General features: G+C 39.3%; 1 protein-coding gene and 1 non-coding gene across 2 annotated transcripts; both read left to right on the top strand.

Annotated features, from left to right (window-relative positions):
* The first annotated feature begins 426 nt into the window (after nt 1–426).
* Nucleotides 427–20,355, top strand: LOC148363188 (uncharacterized). Its single transcript, XM_088340629.1, has 8 exons — nt 427–509; nt 2,431–2,541; nt 5,325–5,477; nt 6,784–7,717; nt 9,547–9,615; nt 15,537–15,691; nt 16,838–16,990; nt 17,626–20,355. The coding sequence occupies exons 2-8, from the start codon at nt 2,463–2,465 to the stop codon at nt 18,726–18,728; spliced, it is 2,646 nt and encodes an 881-aa protein (XP_088196755.1). The 5' UTR covers nt 427–509; nt 2,431–2,462; the 3' UTR covers nt 18,729–20,355.
* On the top strand, nt 11,869–11,941 carry trnaa-ggc (transfer RNA alanine (anticodon GGC)). The gene has a single exon. It is a non-coding gene; the product is annotated as a tRNA-Ala (tRNA).
* Nucleotides 20,356–20,829: the final 474 nt, after the last annotated feature.

Here is a 20,829-nt window from a genome sequence, read left to right as displayed (position 1 = left end):
TACTATTTTCTCGAATTGTGGTCGTTTCAAAACCAGTTTGATAAAGCTAATCTATTTAAAAAAAGAAAAAAAAAAAGAAGTATAACATGTCACATGTGGCCCATGACTCCAAATAGTTTGCAACCCCTGGAGTGAGTTCTAGTATGGATGCAAATGATCAAGTAATGGGGGGGCCCTAAATCTAATTTTGCTTAGGGGCCCATGAGGGTGATCCTGCCTATATGTCATGATTGATTGATAGCAATCAAACAAGAAGGAAGCTAAATGGAGGAGGGACCAATCGTTGCTGTTCTCGGAATCCTTACATTTCATTGATTTATTTGGTAAGCCTGTATATTTAATGACAGCGCGCGGATGGACGTGACGGCATTACAATAGTGACCCGAGAATTAGGTCAGACCGTTTTCGGTCAGATGTAGTTTCAGGTCGGACCCTTTTTCGGCACGGATATCCGGTTTTGCTCCCGATCTTTGGGGTGTCAGTAAACGGAAATTTGATCATAATTGTCCGTGAGTAACCGATTTAATGCTTTTATTTTAGTTCTTGGGTTATTTCTTCTTTTGTTTGAAAGTGACTAATGTTTTGTGTGGCAATTCTTGTAGTTGCTATTTTCATACTTGTTGAGAAGGTGGAGTACGTAATTAGACGAACAAAAGGATGTCTTAGTTATTTTTCATGTGTTCGAGTTTGTTTTTATTTATGACATTTGTTGACTTCCCTATGATAAAAATGGGAATCATTTGCCGTTTTTCAATTATTTGCAAATGTAATATGAAAACTTAATAGGCAAGAGAACATTGTCTTATTTTATTCAGTCTTTCAACAACAAAGGTAACACAAACGTCATCCCCTCGATTATTTTATTTCAATCAAGCTGTTCCATAACCAGCCGTGTTTTGTGAAGTTCTGCGAAAAGGGGTCATTATTTACATACTTAATGTAGTCTATACAATTTAAAAGTACAGTATACAATGGCTGCGGGGATCAAACTTCCTGTGTGGAGTTTGCATGTTCTCCCCGTGCTTGCGTGGGTTTCCTCCGAACACTCCGGTTTCCTCCCACATTCCCCCAAAAAACATGCATGTTAGGTTAATTGGCCGGTCCACATTGTCACTAGGTGTGAATGAGCGAGCGAATTGTCTGTCCCTGTGTGCCCTGCGATAGGCTGGCAACCAGTTCAGGGTGTCCCCTGCCCGAAGATAGCTGGAATGGGCCTCAGCACCTCCACGACCCTACTGAGGATAAGTGGCGCAGATAATGGATGGATGGATGGACAATGGCTGCGTTAACAAGGCATCCCCAACCACGGATATAGTGGACTGTATAGTGTGTTTGCCCCCTCACATTGCAGTGTTTCAATTCTCTCCTCGTACTTCCCCACATATATTTTAATTTTAGTGGATAGCAAGTGAGTGAATTAGCGGATCCATTCAAACACAGACACAGTTAAGGTCCATGATAGACATCAGCAGTGGAGGAAGCTTGTAATTGAGAGTAGCAAACACGCACGGTTCTTAACTGATTTTGGTGAGTGAAATGAAGAGCATAACTTAAATAAGGAAACAACGTCTATTTGCGCAATAATGTTTGTGCTTTCCCCCCAATCAGATTGCTTGTAAACCACATGTATGACAATTATAGCATAGCCGTATACAATAGCAAGAACACTCCAACAAGGGTGCATGCCGTCTCCCAACCTCTAATTAGCGGAAAGGAAAAAGAAGGCATTTCTCCGATGGGATTGAGTGTAGTGGCGCTAGTAAAATGATTGTAAATTCACCAAGTACATATTTATCCTTTGCCCTGCTAATAAAGAAATTAGCAATCTACAGAGGACATGAATGTTGCGTGAAATGCCGAGAGAATACTTTTAATATCGTATGTCACATAAAGAATAAGGAGAAATAGGAAAGCGCATCAATGTTAATCAGGGTTGGGTAGGGTTACTTTAACTTGATTACTTTCAATTACTTTTGGATTACTCCGATACCAAATATGCTAATAAAAGACAAAAGAAACTAAATATTAATTAAATTATGACTCCCAACTCGTGGTAAGCTTTCTCTCCTGGCTTTGATCTCTTTGATCTCCGGCAAAAACTAAGATAAAATGCGACAGAAACAAAATGAAAATAAATCCAAACAGCTTGCCAACATCTTTTTTGCCGTTCCATGTATTCCCTTACTCCCCAAGCCTGCACAAAATTTAGTCATTTTATCCATATTTAGTTTCGTTTGTCTTTTATTAGCATATTTGGTATTGGAGTAATCCAAAAGTAATTGAAAGTAATCAAGTTAAAGTAACCCTACCCAACCCTGATGTTAATTCAGAATGTCTCAATACCTCCATTGGTTATGCTGCGTTTTTATAATACTTTTCGTCACCAGGAAACATTTGCCCTAATAACATAAACTCCATTTGACCTGGCAGAAATCAAGCGTGATCTTCAAACCCTGAGCAAAATGTCCACAAGGTTCAAAGAGGGGGTTCAGGGAGCGCCAGAGGAGGGAGAGCCAGAACAAGTTGTGTTGAACAAAGCAGGTTGGTCATTGCGGTTTTTATGACATCTTTGACATCTTTCTTTTTCCGCTTTGGAAGTCCACTCATAATATTCCATACATTATTTATATTGAAAAATAATATAAATTTTATTCAACAAAATATCAACATCCTCACAATATTTTTTTTAAATAGTAATCAAAGTTATTGTGGGTCCTTAATATATTTGTGGGATTGAATGTTTTGGTTCTTAACATAATTCCACAAAATATCAAGGTCTTACAATACCTGGGAATGTTTTTTAATTATCTCTATATGGAGCCCAACATGTCAGAAAGGAGCCAATAGCTGGAGTCAGGCTGAACTAGTGTAACTTCAGTGGCAAGTGGCAGAATCTACTAAAAAGGCCAGTAACCATAATTTTTCAAACATCTGCACCCTTAAACAAAGAAATCGTCAAGCTTTATTTACACGGAGCTGCTAACATTAGCAATTAGTAGTTCACATTGTTGCTTTCAATGTCAATAAAGATAATTGTAATTCTCTAGTTTATACCCATACCAATAAAATCCTTCTTCTGGATACTGAATAAGAAAGTTTTTTTCTTCTTTCGCATGTTAGTTTCCATCCGGATAATAAGATGAATGGTAGGTCAAGATGAAAACTGGAGAGATTCTTTTACAGAATATTCCGGGCACATATTAGGTCAACAGATCTGCACAAAGTACTGTTGGAGCGAATAAAGCATGACTTAGTCAACAATCAATCATTACTTGCTTTGTTTTTCAGTAATAACTATAATGAAAGGAGACGGGTTATGCCCACGATAACACAGACATTAAAATATTGCACAAAATGCATATGATTATAGGTGTTAACTGAATCCCTAATGCCCCCGATCGCAGGTAGTTGCATTGCTAACGCTGCTATCGGTTAGTGTGTAAAAGGGAAAAGTGTGAAACACATTGTAAAGCGCTTTAGGAGGTCTTCATTGACTTGAAAAGCTATATAAATGCATTTACATCGACATTGACAGTAGTGAGTCTTTGCCTCTAGTCAAGTGGCTATAATGATTTGGCTTGGGATGGAAAAAGATGAAAATGCATGACGGTGACCATGACTTTAAAGACTCATTTGTGTGCGGTAAGTGGGCAATAAGCGCTAGAGTCATCAGTGAGACAAACTACCTTCATAAAATGGTCATTCAGGCTTCTATGGTAGGAAGATAGCGGCAAAACATGTCAGGTTCTTCAATTTGTGTTTCATAATCACAATATTCTAAACCTTTTTTTTTTCTAAAGAGATTATACATGTGTTTTTGCTTATGATTTGAATCAATAACATTTCATTTAAATGAACTAAGTATTTTTACACCACTAGGGGATTGTTATTTTGTACATGGTGTTCCAAAAGTCTTAAGCACATTTGAAGTCCCCATATCCCCTTAACTATGAATACTAGAAGATAAAAGTTTTACAAATTTAAAGCTAAATTCATTAAGTACTGTGTCAGGCTATTGATTTTTTAAAATTTGTTTTCAGACCCAAAAAAGGCGTACACTCAACCAGACAAGCTGTTTTGTGTGCCTGAATTTGCAAAAACTGAATCATGGACTGTTTTTCGATGTGCATCTCACACTACATTTTGAAATGAAGCGCTGGGAAGCAACTGAAAGCTGTTTTAATAGCACAGCAGCGCTTTCTCACGAGACCCCGCGTGTCTAATGAAAATGCTATTAAGGCGAGCTACAAGGTCGTGACAATTTACAGTGTCCAAAGAGCTTCGAATGCATGTTTTGTGTTAGTGTTAAAGTTAATGGTTCAAAGAATGCCAGGATGAATAGTCGACCCTCACACATTTTCAGCTTACCAAATCTCACCAGCTCTCTGAAAAGTTTGGACACCCTTGCCTTAACCCATACAGTTGTACAATAAAAGAACAAGATTTTTTTTACTTGACGATTTGACAGAACAGAAGTTATTCGTAAAAAAAAATTTCTCTAAAGTACAGTACTTTTGTTACACAAACACTTGACCCTCTAAGTTTGGTTTGTACTTTAGTAATAAATGTTTCTACTCAACAGGTTTTGACTATAGCGGTACATTTTGATTATCAAATTTTAGCCAACAACCTGCCTTGTAAAAGTAAATATGATTTTTAAAACCTACATGAACTTCCTGAGCATCAGCGAGATTCCCCAAAAGTGACTATGTTTTGTGCTATGTCAAAGATAGCCGGGAATCAATCAATGGTGAGACGTATCTCAACATGCTGAATAACTGGTAAATAGATAAATTGACTGACAACGAGTCCAATGACTCCGTTTTCCAACAGGATGGAGCGCTACCATGCTGAAGCCTCGGGGTTAGACAGTTTCTGAACATAACATTGCCAGACAGCTAGATCAAGGGGTCCGGGTTGAATAATCACCATCTCATGTCCAGGCCAGACTGATCGCTGATTCATTTTTGTGGGGAATTGTGAAAGATTTTTCTATGTGCTTCCAATTCATGAGAAGTTGATAAGCTGAAGTCACGAAAAACGCTTTTGCAACCACTGCCATTGCAATGCTGGAATTTGCCCGAGACTTTTGGAAAACACTGGGGCTACAAGAAAAAATATCGATGCCTCAATACTCGCGTTGAAAATTTTGCTAGTTACTGCATGTGCAGACTGACTTTTAAGCGTAAATGTACATTTATGTCCTGAACATTTAACATATTTTCCTCCTCTGCCTTTTCCTCTTTTTGTTCCTCTTCTTCATCTTAAAAAAATATAACAAAACCGTTTGATTTCACAAAACAATGTGCGTTTGTGACCCGCAGATGCCGAAGAATGTCTTCCTCCTGGGGGACAAGAGCCAGAATTTTCTAGTGTTAAAAATGAAGAGAAAGATTCGCTGCCTGTTTATGTGAAAGAAGAGAAAAAATCCACAGAGTTGCCCGTGACTCGGGCTGGTTTGAGCAGCGAAGTTCAAGGTCAGTATAAAGTCCCGCGCACACCTAGCGCCAACAGCGAGCGACGCAGTTGTCGATCAGCAATTTGCTGTTTGCGTCATGTGTAGGGGGGGGGTCACTTTTTAGGGGAAACCGGTGCAATGCTAATGGTGGTGAGTATCAAACAAGTTTGATCTGTTTAGCGCTCGGTCGTCAATTCCTCAAGTATCCAAGGGATAGAGGAAAAAAGTGTAGTGCCCTATTTCCACAGCACACGCGCTCTAAATATAAAACAGTGCTGTGACAAATTTGACTGAACTTTCTTTGAATCCTTGAGGAACGATGACAAGTAAATGCAGTTTGGTCCATTACCACGGTAACCACCAATGACAACAGCACTGGTGCTGTCAAAAATTGTGCTCACATTTTATCACAGACTTCATTCCCGTTGTCTTTTGGCAAATTAGTAAATATGTGCTTAACGGGAGTTGGTCAGATCTCCCCAGATAAGAATTAAACAAAGGTTTATCAAATAATCACCGCATGTTCACATTGTTTTCAATGTGAAAACACAAAACGGCATTGCTAAAGCCGACATATATCAGGGACCTCTGATCTCATAGCAGACAAAGGTTCTGCGATAGAGGCGCTCCTTGCTCAATAGTGGCAATGTTACTTGAGAATATATACTGTACTTATTTTTAAAATCTACTTCGTGCTCGTCTTTGTAATCACTATCTGACTCTGTGGTAGTTGCTATTTGGAGTGGTCACGAGTGCTATAAACATGCGATCTTGGTAACTGTAAGGAGGTCTAAAAACGGCGCAGCTAAAACAATTCTGGGTGTGCGGCTGCAGAGCACCGTTGGTATTCTGCAGCCAAAGGCGTTGATGCCAAATACTTCATGCGATTTGCGCCTGGTCGTTGCCAGGCTCAAGGTTCGGCCTGAACCTCAGCCCAGATTTTTTTATCTTAAATGCTCACTATACGAGTTATAAGAACCAGGAGACTGCATATTCTTATTTATATATTTACTAGACGCGATAAAGATAGAATACACACCTGTGGAGCTATATTCAGCAAGATGCCTGCCTCATCTAAGTTCGCCCTATTCATATACTGTCTTGGCCTACCTGGCCCACCCACGAAGGAGACAACTCGGCCTCTTAAACGTGCCAATGTGTAACCAAATGGTTCAGACTGGAAGGCGCCAAGCAAGAACAATTCTTCACTAATTCAGACTGGATAATGTGTAATCGTTCCTAAAGATAGAAATGCGCCAAGTACCTTCATAATGTTAAAATGTGTTTGATTTGACCAAAATCAATCTATGTTTTGTGACCCTCAGTGATCAGCAAAAAATATCCTTCTCCTGAGTTTCCTGGCATTAAAGAAGAAGAAGAAGAGGAGGAGGAGGAGCAGCTTGTCAACATGAAAGAGGAGAAACATTTTACAGAGTTGCCCCTGAGCACCGGAGATGAAGAAGAGAACAAATGGAATGAGCCAGTGAGATGCAGCTCCAGTCAGCCCGTGACTACTGATGATGACGACACTTCATGTTCTTCACACGCCCATGGCGACCAACAGTCGGAAAATGATTCTGCAAGTAACGCCGATGGCAAAAGCTGGGTGTGCTCTCAGTGTGGCAAAACGTTTTCAAGAAAGTATTCTCTGAAATTGCATATGATGACCCACAAGGGTGAGAAGCCTGTTGCCTGCTCCATTTGTGGTCAAAAATTTACTCATCGTGGGAGCTTAAACAAACACATAAGAACCCACACTGGTGAGAAACCTTATGCTTGCTCGGTTTGTGGTAAAAAGTTTGCTCATCGTGGGAACTTAAACAAACACACAAGAATCCACACTGGTGAGAAACCTTATGCTTGCTTGGTTTGTGGTCAAAACTTTGCTCATCGTGGAAACTTAAAAAACCACACTCGAACCCACACTGGAGAAAAACCTTTTGTCTGTTTTGTTTGTGGACAAAAGTTTGCTCAACGTGCGACCCTTAAAAAACACACGAGGATCCACACTGGTGAAAAGCCTTTTGCCTGCACAGTTTGTGGTCAAAAATTTGCTGAAAGCGGGACCTTAAAATCACATGCACAAACACATACGCGTGAGAAGCCTTTCACTTGCCTAATTTGTGGGAAAAGATATACTCAACGTGGGACCTTAAATAAACACACAAAAAGCCACAAGGGTGAGAAACCTTTTGCCTGCTCAATTTGTGGTGAAACATTATCTTATTGTCAAGTCATGTCAAGACATTTATTTGAATAGCTTTTAATCGCAGGTAGTTTCAAAGGGATGCACAGTCCACAATTATGGTAGTTACAATATCCACTGTTCTGAAAACTACATGAAGGCAAGGAGAAACTCAAAAAAAAAAACTCAGCAGGAGGAAAATTAGGAAACTTTGAGAAGAGATCACGCCTGAGGTTATCCCACCTACAGGGTGACCAGGTGTTGCAAGACTACCAACAGATCGTACTTGGTCAGCATTTAATAGAGGTAACAACAGAAATACCAAAGGTCCAGTTGATAGCAACGACAAGCTTCTTGCTCAAAATCTCAAGCGATGCAGCAGGTTTTGGAGGATGGCATGCATCAGGACCAGGTGAAGGCGTGCACCTTACAGGCCTTTAAAGAAAAGAAAACCATTAGGTAAACATCATCCATAGACTACAGAATATCAGTCTCTTAAGTTTCAATTTAAACATTTCCACTGAAATTGCGCGGCATTCATCAGCACTGTCTCCAGAAGGGACAGTGCTCTCAAGTTTGCAGATTTTTTTTTTACTCTTGGTATCACTACAAGAGACTTTTTTCCAAACAGAAACACTGGGTGTATTCAAATCAGAGAGATAAGATTGGGCAAGTCATATATTTTAGCCACATTTTAAACTTAAAGGGAGCCAGTGCATGTCAGCTAAAATTGGGGTAGTATGAACAAACTTTCTTGTCCAAGTCAAAAGACTTGCTGCAGCATTTTGCACCAGCTGCAAACGTCTGATGCCAGACATAAGGGGAGAGAGTAATACATGACAGTAACCGAGACAAGAAATAACAAACGCAAGAGTTCTAATCTCAGCATCAGGTTGGGATGGCATTTGGGGAGATCTTCGTAAGCTTGCAAAAATGGGAATAACTCCAGTAATTTTCTTAATGCATTCTGTGTTTTAAGTATTAACACTTATGCTATGGTTGTAGGACAATGAGCAGGGTCATAGATTCTTTTAAAATAACTGCTGTTAATTATATACCTTTCTAAGAGGGGGCCATTCTCAGCATCCTTATGCTACCACTAGACGAGGATGCTGCGTGACACGTATGATTATATATTAACCCATTTTTAGGGAAACAAACTATGACAATTTATGTTAATGTATTGGAAAAAAAATTAAATGCTCGGAGCAGTGGTGAATCATTGAAAGAGTGTAACTGTTTGATGCCGCTCTCTCCCACATGTGTTAATCAAGCTTGAGTGTCTGTTCTCTTTTTTTTTCCCGGAAGCCCGCCTTTCTCTGCCAACGCTTTTTCGACCCAAATTATTGTGTCTATTTTATTGTAGTAATATAGCTTAATCAACGGGAATGAACTTAAATAAAATCAATTGTCATGTCACAGTGCCTTATTTTATTATTTTAATATATCATTGTATATGGGCGGCATTAGCTCATGAGGAAGAGCGCTTGTCTTGGGATCAAGAGGTTGCAGGTTCAATTCCTCTGTTATATGTGGGCAAGACACTGAATCCCTAATGCCCCCGATAGTAGTTAGTTGCCTTGCATGGCTGACGCTGCTATCAGTGTGTGACTGCGTGTGAATGGATAAGTGTGAAGCGCTCTGGGATGTTTTCATTGACTTGAAAAGTGCTGTAGAAATGCAGACCTTTTACATTTATATTTTATATCTTAATAGCCTTGATAGGATCATAATTAGGTATTGTTGAGGGATGCCTTTTTCCTTTCGTTTGTTCCGTACAGGCTGGGGGGGAAACGGAATACATGTAACGGCTATACATAATTCGGTTACTGTACAATAAAAATTATCAGTGGACAATGATCAAGTCCTGTGTGCGTTAGTTTTATTTTCCTTGTTCCATTAGTTCTGTTTACATAGACCATGTCCTTTCACGCCTCTCTCCGCCGTCTTATGTATTCCCCACACTTGACCGGTGCGCTCACTCTTAGATACCCGCACAGCTTCCCCAAGTGCCCAAGGAAAAACTTGTACTATATGACCAAATCTTTGCAAAACTAACAGAAAAGTGCCATAAGATTACAGTGCAACTAACAAGACAACATCAACAAACAAGTATGAACATGTAAATGAAATAACATGAAGTTAAAGGATTAAAGCAATTTATTGCCTGGGGTTGTGTGCCCCCCACACACAGCATCCTTACAAGCATCTATTCATTCACTTTCAGATACTCATTCACATGTGTCTCACATATACAGATATACAATTCACTGAAAGAAGAATTATTTATTTTCATCATTTTAATCTCTGAGACGGAAAAACATGACGAGAGATCACAGAATTTGTTGGAAATTAAGAAAAAACTTGACGGTTGAAAACCACATTGTGTTCTTAATTTGCCTTTTATGTGAACTAAAGCAGTAATCTTGTTAGACAAGTGAGAGTGTTGTTTTTGCTCTATAAACTATACTATGTGGTTAAAATGTAAGCACTTTTTGTAGGAATATAGCAACTACCTGATTTCGGTTTCCTCTCTTTCTTTTTCAAGGTTACATTGTTCATTTATCCTACACAAAATTTTGTAATTTGATTTATATTTAATTTATTTTGTCTTTTATTTGCTATTGGAGTTATCCAAAAGTAGGTGAAAGTAATCAAATTGTATAGATGCAATTTTATTGTACAGTACTTGATATACGTTACCGATTAAATTTTTCATCAAGTAACTAATAACCGTATCGGATTATAATTCTAAAGTAACCTTCCCAGCCCTAATTCTGCATACAGAGAAGGGCTTTTTTAATAGAGGCGTTGTTTTTTATATATCAGAAAATATTCTGGGCATAAATCAAGTTAAGTCATTTTTATTTGTATAGCCCTTAATCACAAAGAGTCTCAAAGGGCTGCACAGGTTATTGCAAACCACAGACTATTATTACACCATCCCCTGGTCTAGAACCTACATGAGGGCAAGGAAAACTTAAAAAAAAAAATACCTCAACATGAGGAAAATGAAGAAAACTTGAGACGGGAACGCACATGTGGTAATCCCCCTTCCAGGATGACCAGGCTGCAGTGGATGTTGCAATAACAAACTATACACATATATTGTCAACCAAAAATATAGGTTGTTCATATGCTATAGAGTAGAAGTGTGTTTTTAAATGAAGTAACACACAATGGCTGTAGTTATATACTTGAGGGGAAAAGGGCAGTCCATGATAATCTATTACAAGTCAAATTGTCACAATCACCCGGATCGGGAACACCTGGGTTCAGGATTTGGCGCCAACAGCCAGGACAGCTGATTGGCGCACCCTGTACATTTAAATCCCCAGTTTACGGTAACACTTTTATCCGATTGTACTATGCGATCTGTTGCCATCTGCTCAGAAAGCCCGTACCTCCGACTCTTTGCCTGCCTCCTGTTTTTCTACCTGATCTCCGTTGCCGACCCGTTTCCGAATCTGCCTACGACCTGCCCTGCCCGCCTGACTCCTGATCTCTCTTCCGAACACAACGACGCCCTTCTTCTCCAGCCCCAACCAACAACACGACGACTACGCCTGTCCGCGACCATTCCCGCCAAGCCTTCACCCGCCTGTCAAGTCTCGACAATCCGTCAAACAACGGATCGAAGATTCACGTCTTGTCATTCCTTCCTTCCAATAAAAACCAAGAAACAAGTGCAAGTGATCTCAGTTTTCCATACATCCTGCCTGACACAAATATACAGTCGAATGGAGCACTATTCTACTCATGACTGTCTCGTCATCTTTGGTGAAATTTTATTCCAACCAATCAACCCTTAATGAGGAAATGAAGTTAATTTTGTTAAAACGGATGAAAGCTGGACTCTACTTCGTGTGATCTTCACAGGAATGTGCTTGTATGGACATCTGAACTTGATTAGATAATTTTTTCCAGTGCTTCTTTGTGTATTTCTCTCAAAGTCTCTGAATAGGCTTTTCTTTGCCTGTTTGTGTGCGTCCTTATGTTGACCTCCTGACCACAACATATACCCCTCTTAACTGCTGCATGTGAGAATGCTCACTTGGTTTCCTTAGTTTTGTTCAAATGCAATTTATTTCATGTGCAGGATTAATAAGTACAATTACTTTTTTTAAGGTTATTTCTTCATTTAGATTTCTCCCACTTGTCAGCAAATATAGCGAATATTATGTTTCCCTTTTGATTTTTTTTTTTTGTATTATATATTTTTGGTGTTTCCATAGTGCAGTGGTTAGCACGTTTGCCTGGCATGCGAAAGGTCCCCAGTTCGACACCAGGTGGAAACATATATTGGCCAGGCTGTAATTGCCTGAGCCACACCACAGGAAATGTGGTTAATGGATCCAACAAAGTGTAATGTAAAATATAACAGAAGTTATATAATTATGATAAGATAAGTGAATACGTTACAAATAAAGTATATTATCATAATTATTTAATATGTTTAGTCAACTATACTCATATAGTATTCATTGAAACATGTAATTTTTTATAATTTAACAAGAAAGTTTGATCACATTACACTGATTTTAGCTAACCTGCATTGGCTCCCTGTTAGCTTAAGATGTGATTTCAAGGTTCTGTTGGTATTATACAAAATCATGCATGGAGTTGCTCCCTCATTTCTTTCAGATTTAATTTCCCCTATGTTCCGGTCCGGAGCATTCGCTCTGAAAACGCTGGTTTACTAGTGATCCCAAGAGCCAAGAAGAGATCCGCAGTTTTGAGAGCATTCTCCATTCGGGCCTCGGTGCTGTGGAATGCTCTTCCCCCTGAGATTCGATCTGCAACCTCAATGGAAATGCTTGAATCTAAGCTTAAAACACACTTCTACTCTATAGCATATGAATAACCTATATTTTATGTTGACAATATAAGGAGATGGTGTCATAATAGTCTGTAGTTTGCAATAATCTGATCTGTGCAGCCCTTTGAAACTCTTTGTGTTTAAGGGCGTCAAAAATGAACATGACTTGACTTGATTGTTGTCTTGCAAAGATTCTCATGAAGTGTTGGATTCAATCCAGTCCTCCCTTGCATTTAGTCTTGCTCAAGAAAAGGGATTCACTCCACAACTGTTGACTTGGGACTCGCTCAGCCACTTGACAATACATTTTCATGAAACTAACAGACTAGTGCTGCACCAAATTATCAGCGCTTAAAATGCATTATCGGTTTTGACTCTAAGAAAAGATACAAAGAATAAATGTATCCCAAAAGGAAGTTGTCATGAGCATTGTCCATTCGGGACCCGGTGCTGTGGAATGCTCTTCCCCTTGAGATTCGATCTGCAACCTCAGTGGAAATGTTTAAATCTAGGCTTAAAACACACTTCTATCCTATAGCATAGGCATAACCTATATTTCCTGTTGACAATGTCTGTGTATTATTTGTTATTGCAACATCCATTGCAGCCTGGTCATCCTGGAAGGGGGATTACCTCATGTGCGGTCCCTTCTCAAGGTTTCTTCATTTACCTCATGTTGAGGTTTTTGAGTTTTTCCCTGTCCTTATGTAGGTTTTAGATCAGGTGATGGTGTCATAATAGATAATCTGTGGTCTGTGCAGCCCTTTGAGACTCTTTGTGATTAAAGGCATCACAAATAAACATGACTTGACTTTTGAATTTTACCTGGTGACTATGCAAAGGTCGTTGGTGCAATTTCTCCTGGGATATGCATGGTATTCAAATATACAAGTGATGAGGGAGCTCAACAAATCTATGGACCCGTCTCTGGACGAATTGTGTGCAAATTCACATGTAGAAAGGTTTCTTCATTGCCTTCTGATGTGAAGTAAAACATTTCTTGATATCCGGAACAGGAAAGCCATTAAAACAAATAATATTTGCAAACATTTTGGCATTTCTATGCGACTTTCTGTTTTCCCGCCGGGATATTTGATTTGATTGTCTTTTATTTATTTATTTATTGGTATTTTGTTTTGTTGGACAGTTTGAATGTACTGTTCATGCAACACTGTGGTAAGATGTTTGTATGGAAATGTTTCTGTGTTTGGTCAATAAAGCTTTAAACACAAACCTCCAAACAAGCGAGCACTTCATCCAACCATTTTTTGCACCGCTTATCCTCAATAGGGTCGCGGGGGTGCTGGAGCCCATCCCAGTTATCTTCGGGCAGTGGGCAGGGGACACCCTGAACTGGTTGCCAGCCAGTCGCATGGCACATAGAGACAGACAACCATTCGCTAGCTCATTCACACCTAGAGACACTTTGAAACGGCCAATTAACCTAACAAGTATGTTTTGGGAATTTGGGAGGAAACCGGAGTGCCCGGAGGAAACCCACGCGAGCACGTGGAGAACATGTAAACTCCACACGGGAGGTTCGATCTCATGACCTCAGAACTGTGCCACACACGTGATAACCACTACGCCGCCGTGCTGATCACTAGCACTCCATTTGAAGGAAAATCAAACAAGCAGTATTTTTTGCCATCTCCAAATTAATCGTTTTTCTTTCTTATTTTCTACCAAAACTAGAAAAATAGCAGATATAAGAGCTTATTTGAACTTGATTTTTTTTCTCGCTACCTGTCCTGCCTATGCAATAGCTTAATTAATAATTATCATAACTTTATTTTCAAGAAGTTCAGCACTACATTCTAAAAAGTATTGAACGCTATTTTTCAATGTTGTATTTATTCCTGTGATTTAAAATAAAAACAGAATTGTGGCTCTGCGGTAGACCAGAACCTTTGTAGGGTCATTGTTCCTTGGGTGCTCTTCACGGGGGGAGCTACTGCTACACAAAGCAGAACGGTAAATGAACTACAGTAATGGCTTACAGAGCCGCATTTCAGTGAACCATTTTCATGTTTTACAGAAATCCAGTACGTGGCAAAAAGAGTGCTTTTCACCAATATGGTCGAGAGCTAATTTGTGCTGTTGGGGGTCCGTAATACATGCGAAATTATCATTATATTTTTAGGTCGGACCCTTTTTTTATACATGATAATGTTTTCTGACGGAATTGTTTTCCAGACGGTTATCGGGATTCGTTCCCAATCTTCACGGGCAAAACTTCGTTGTGACTTCGTCCGTGAGTAACCCGTTCTCTGTCTATATTTGATTTACTAGTTTTTTTTAGTTTAAAAGTTACTAAATGTTTGTTAGGTTCATGTTTTTGGTGGCAATTGTCAAACTCCCCAATCACACAAGTTGTGTACGTGGACTACCTCAATAGAGAGGGCGTTTTCGTCATTTTTAATATGTTTAAGAAGTATTATTATTGGTATCATGCAAGACATAAACTTGGTCATAATTCGAAAATGCTGTTCAGGGAATGATTTGTTGAGTGTCAATTATAATGTACACAAAAATAATTAAATCAAATGAAGAAAAACGGTATTCCCGCGGTTTTTGCGGTTAACCGGTTCCATAACAACCCTGTACTATTAAGTAAATATCTGCAAGGTACGAACCATATAGAGCATGCGTCTCCAACGTGTTGCCAACGGGCACCAGGGTGCCCCCTAAGAACGTCTCAGGAGCCTGCGGACCTCTTCCGACAATAGCTCACCAGTATTAGGTAATGAAAAATATGATTGGTTTATTAAGTTTATTTAACCCTACTTGCAATGATCAACCTGGTAATAACATAGTAACAACAAAGTAATAACGTGTCATAACATGGCTTTCTCGTCCCAAAATCATTTTGTGTATTGGTGGATTTCTCTAGGATGTTACTATTTTATCATATCCCTCCTTGGCGAGAATGCCACTGGTGTATTCAACCATATATAGTGTAAGTCCACAATTGTATTAATCCGTACGCGGTAAATGCCACAGTTGTATCCATTCATACATACTGGTTTGCAAAATTGTTTCAATCCGTACATCATATATAATTAACTTGGCAGAAATCAAGCGGGATCTTTTTACCTGAGCAAAATGTGCACGAGGACCACTGACAAGTTACAAGAGGAGCTTCAGAGAGCGCCAGAGGAGTTGGAGACAGAACGTGGACGGGCGGACACGGCTTGCAAGCAGCTTCGAGTTTTGACGAACAGAGCAGGTTGATCACTGTAGTTCCTGGAACATCCTTGACATAGAGTTTGATTTTTTTTTTTTTTTTTTTTTTTTTTTGCTCTGGAAGTCCACCAGACCATGAACTTCCGTAACTATTTAAAAAGAAACATATTTTCAAGGGCCTCACAATAACTTACATTTTTAGAATAGAAGATGCTCAACATTGCCAAAAAGTACACACAATGCCTTGAGTGGTGAACCAAGTGTTAGAGAGTAAAAGTAGCAGAAAGAAATAGCTAGAAATACATCAACATATCAAGAAATCACGTCATACCTATATATGTCACACAATACATAATCATCACTGTGGCAGCTGCTGTACCTCATTGTTGCCTTGGACCATAATATTTTCCTGGATCGGCTAGAAAAATAGATTGGTTTCACAGGAACTGTCCTCATGGTTTAAGTCCTACCTCTCACATAGGACGCATTGTGTTAGGTATGGTGATATGACCTCTTAGCCCTTTAATATTATCTGCGGAGCCCCACAGTGCTCAGTACTTGGTCCTCTTCGTTTCAGCATTTATGCTTCTGTTAGGTGATATGATTCGCAAGCAGCGTTATATACCAGCTATTTATGCCTGACTTCTGGAGACCAGAGAGTAATACATAACAGTAATCGAGACAGGAGGTAACAAACTCATCAATTATAATCTCAGTATCAGGCTGGAACAGCATAGGGCAAATTTTTGCAAAGATTAAAAAAAAAAACTGTTCCAGTAATTTTGTAACGTGTAACTAAAAGGACAGATTGGAGTCAAATGTGACACCTAAATATTTGACCGAGTCACTCTGGGTGATATTACATTTGCAACGTTCAGAGCAGTGTTTAAGGACAAGTCACAACATTTAGATGGACCAATTATTAACATTTCAGTCTTTTCAGGGTTGAGGCGCAAGAAGTAAAAACCACAAGACAAAAAACACACATAGCTTTTGTTATTTCTTTCTTCAATCTTGTTCTAGTGTTTTTTGCTTATGATTTGAATTTATGAAAATGAATTATCTATTTTTACACAAGAGGGGTCATTATATAATGCACTTTGGGTGTTTGGCTCCTCAAAAGCTATCCAAGTTGAAAAAAATCGAACGGTTACATTTTAAAAAACGTTGAGTGTTTTGTTCCCTTCAGATGTCGAGAAGTATCTTCGTCTTGGGCGACAGGAGCCAGATCTCCCCGGCATTAAAAATGAGGAGGAGGAGTGGCAGCCGGTAGACGTGAAAAAAGAGAAACATTTCACTGAGTTGCATGTGACTGAAGCTGATTTGAGCTCAAGAGATCAAGGTCAGTGTAAGGTTCGGCCGAATTCGTAGCCTGGTTCGTTAATCTTAAATGCTTTGATACTGGGAATTAGAATTCCGAGGCAGCATAATATCATTTATCTATTTACCGGATGCCTGAAAGATGGAATACACAGCTGTGGAGCCTTATTTTGCCTGAGGCAGAGGTCTGCTTTATCTAAGATGGTGCCCATTTGTATCCTGTTTGGCCGCTCACCCACACATGGGAAGACTTAGCATCATTAATGTGCCAATGTGTGACCAAAATGGAAATGATTTTGACTGCAACACATGTGAAAAAGTACTAATAGATAGGAATATGCCAAGCAAGGACAAGTCACAACAACCTCAAGTGTCAGCTCAAGTCTGATGACATCTATGAGGCCTAACCTAACACATTTGACACCACTAGGGATCAATAAATTGGACACACTCCTGCTTTTAGAAAATAGAAATAAAAAATTATACCATTTGCAGATATTCACTTCAAAATATATATACCGCACTTACAGATCCACTTTGAACTTTAAATGTTTATGTATATTTTTCCACCTCTGCTATTATTTTTCTCAATTTCATCATTTCACCAACTACAAAATAGTCCAATTTGCCAAAAGCAAATGTGTTTGTGCCTTTCAGATGGAGGTCAGGGGGCAGAGTTACCTGGTGTTAAAGAGGAGGAGAGGGAGTGGCAGCCTGTGGGTGTGAAAGACGAGAAACATCTCACGGAATTGCCCGTGACTGGGGCTCCTTTAAGCAGCGAAGATGAAGAAGAGGACGAATGGAAAGAGCCGGTGAGATGCAGCTCTAGTCAGCCTGTGACCACTGATGATGACGACACGTCACGCTCTGCACACGCTGATGGCGACCAGTCTGAAGATGATTCCGCAGGTCACCCTGATGGCAAAAACAGCACTTGCTTAGAATGTGGTAAAAGGTTTTCAAGAAAATATTCTCTGAAATTGCACATGATGATCCACACTGGTAAGAAACCTTTTGCCTGCTCCTTTTGTGGTAAAAAATTCACTCGAAGTGGGAATTTAGAAATACACACAAGAATTCACACGAGTGAGAATCATTTTGTCTGCTCAATTTGTGGTAGAAATTTCAAGCGAAAGGATGTCATGTTAAAACACATAAGAACACACACAGGTGAGAAACAATTTTCATGCTCCGTTTGTGGCCAAAGATTTGCGCAGAGTGGGACTTTAAGAAAACACTCAAGAACCCACACTGGTGAGAGACCTTTTGCCTGCTCGATTTGCGGTAAAAAATTTGCAGAAAGTGGGACCTTAAAAACACACACAAGAATACACACTAGTGAAAAACCTTTCGTCTGCTCAGTTTGTGGTAGAAAATTCAAGCGAAAGGACGAATTGGCAAGACACACAAGAACGCACACTGGTGAGAAAAATTTTGCCTGTTCCGTATGTGGTCAAAAATTTGCTGAGAGTGGGACCTTGAAAAAACACTCAAGAACCCACACTGGTGAGAGACCTTTTGCCTGCACTGTTTGTGGTAAAAGATTTGCTGAGAGTGGGACCTTAAAAACACACATAAGAACCCATACCCTTGAGAAACCTTTTGTCTGCTTAATTTGTGGTCAAACATTTGCTGTTCGGAGGACCTTAAAAAGACACACAAGTACCCACCTTGGTGAGAAACCCTTTAGGTGCTCTGTTTGTGGTCAAAAATTTTCCCGGAATGAGTACTTACAACTACACATGAATGCACACGGTTGAAAAACCTTTTGCTTTCTCCATTTGTGGTCAAAGATTCTCAGGTCAGGATAAAGCTCAAAGACACAAATGAGTTGGTGAGCATAATGATGATCACTGCTTGATACCTTTTTTTTTTTTTTTTTTTTTTTGCATTAACATCATATGAATCACATTTACCACCACTCTTAATGTTACATTCACATGCTTTTGGGTTACAGATTCTCTTTTTTTATGGAAATCCTGTCTATAAAAATGTATCTTAAAGCAACACTTCATATTTCAAGTGTTCATATTTCATAACTCAAGTGATTTAAGAAAAAATCTACTTCAAAATTAGGCTAATTGTGCAGTTCTCCTGGCATCAATAAAACATTGCACTAAGAAACTAAAGTAAGTGTCGTTTATCCATGCCAAAAACTGAAACTTTGCAGACTGCTTTACATGTCAAGAATGAACACAAATGATAACTTTGTCGGACAATGAGCGGGGTCATAAGTACTTTTTAATAACTAATGTCAATGTTTTTTTTAATATATTTGCTCATATATTCTTTATTGGAAAATTGTTTCCATTATTTTCCCGATCTTCATGCTACCACACGACGCTAAGGCTGATTGATACTCATATTTATATTATGTTATTAAGTTAATATGTTCACTGATTTACTAGTACCACTATGAAACCCATTATTTTTTACCTTGAATGAGAGATGAAATAGCAGTCAGCTTTTCTTTTCATTTCTTCTCTTTCCTTTTATCGCTCAGTTAATGATCCATCCATCCATTATCTGCACCGCTTATCCTCAGTAGGATCGCGGGGGTGCTGGAGCCCATTCCAGCTATCTTCTGGCAGTGGGCAGGGGACACCCTTAACTAGTTGCCAGCCAGTCGCAGGGCACACAGGGACAGACAATTCGCTCGCTCATTCACACCTAGGGACAATTTGGACTGGCCAATTTACCTGACATGCATTTTTTGGAATGTGGGAGGAAACCGGAGTGTTGGGAGGAAACCCACACAAGCACGGGGAGAACAAGAAAACTCCACACAGGAAGTTCGATCTCATGACCTCAGAACTGTGCCACACACGTGCTAACCACTGCGTCGCCGTGCTGCGCTCAATTAATGATGCATGCAAATTGTGCTCATCAAAGATTTGCAAGAAGAATGCTTGTTGGGAATCTACAGTAAGTAGGGGGGGAGTTTATTGTGTTATGATCATGTTAATGTGTTTGAAACACTGTCAATAAAATGCTTGGAGGAGCTGCAAATATGTGAGAGGGTGTAAGTGTGTGATGCCGCTCTTTCCCCCATCCATAAAATGAAGCTTGAATGTCTTTGTTGTTCTGGATTGAACAAAGCCAGCCTTTTTCTGCCAACGTTTTGTTTTGACCCATGTTAGTCTATTGATTCAATGACACTAAATTTGTCTGTTAAGCAGGGTATGTACTTAAATAAAACCCAGAGTACACTGTAATGACAAAGCACCTTATGTTTATGTGTATTCATATTTTATATTCTCATAGTTTTGATGGGATGTTAATTAGGTATTCAACGAAAATATTTATGCTTGAAATGAGCAAAAGTGCTATTCTGGTATTGGCTATAAATGGTCCATAATACTGAAAAAAAGCTTCTGAATGTATGATGTTGAGATGAGGTTACATCTAAGGTGAGGTCACAGAGATTTGCTGTTAGGCATATTGTGAAGATTTCCATTTTGTTTATTTTTACCCGATTTGTCCTCCTTAAGTGAGACCCTCATCAAAGAGAGGGTTAATTTAATTTTTATGGACAGCACTTAATTCTGAGAAATATTAAAAACTATTTGTATTAATGCCCGTGGTTGTAAACCTTATTAATATTGCATACTTGCTAACATTTTGATATTTAAGATCTGTAGATTTGATGATGCACTGTGTTTTGTGCGAGAAACACAATCTGTCTCTGGATAATTAAAGAAAACAAAACATAAATGCATACCTGTCATCCTGTACGTTTTTGCCGTACAAAGTACTGAAAATATTTTATGAGACAGTTGTGGCAAGCGCCCTCTTCTATGCGGCAGCGTGTTGGGGAGGCAGCGTCATGAAGGAGGATGCCTCTCGTCTCAATAAACTGGC

This window comes from Urocampus carinirostris, chromosome 7 (genome assembly GCF_059441175.1).
Source record: "Urocampus carinirostris isolate Australia breed hairy pipefish chromosome 7, RoL_Ucar_1.0, whole genome shotgun sequence".
NCBI lineage: Eukaryota > Metazoa > Chordata > Actinopteri > Syngnathiformes > Syngnathidae > Urocampus > Urocampus carinirostris.
The sequence above is the reverse complement of the archived record's forward strand: the minus strand, read 5'-3'. Positions and strand labels throughout refer to the sequence as shown.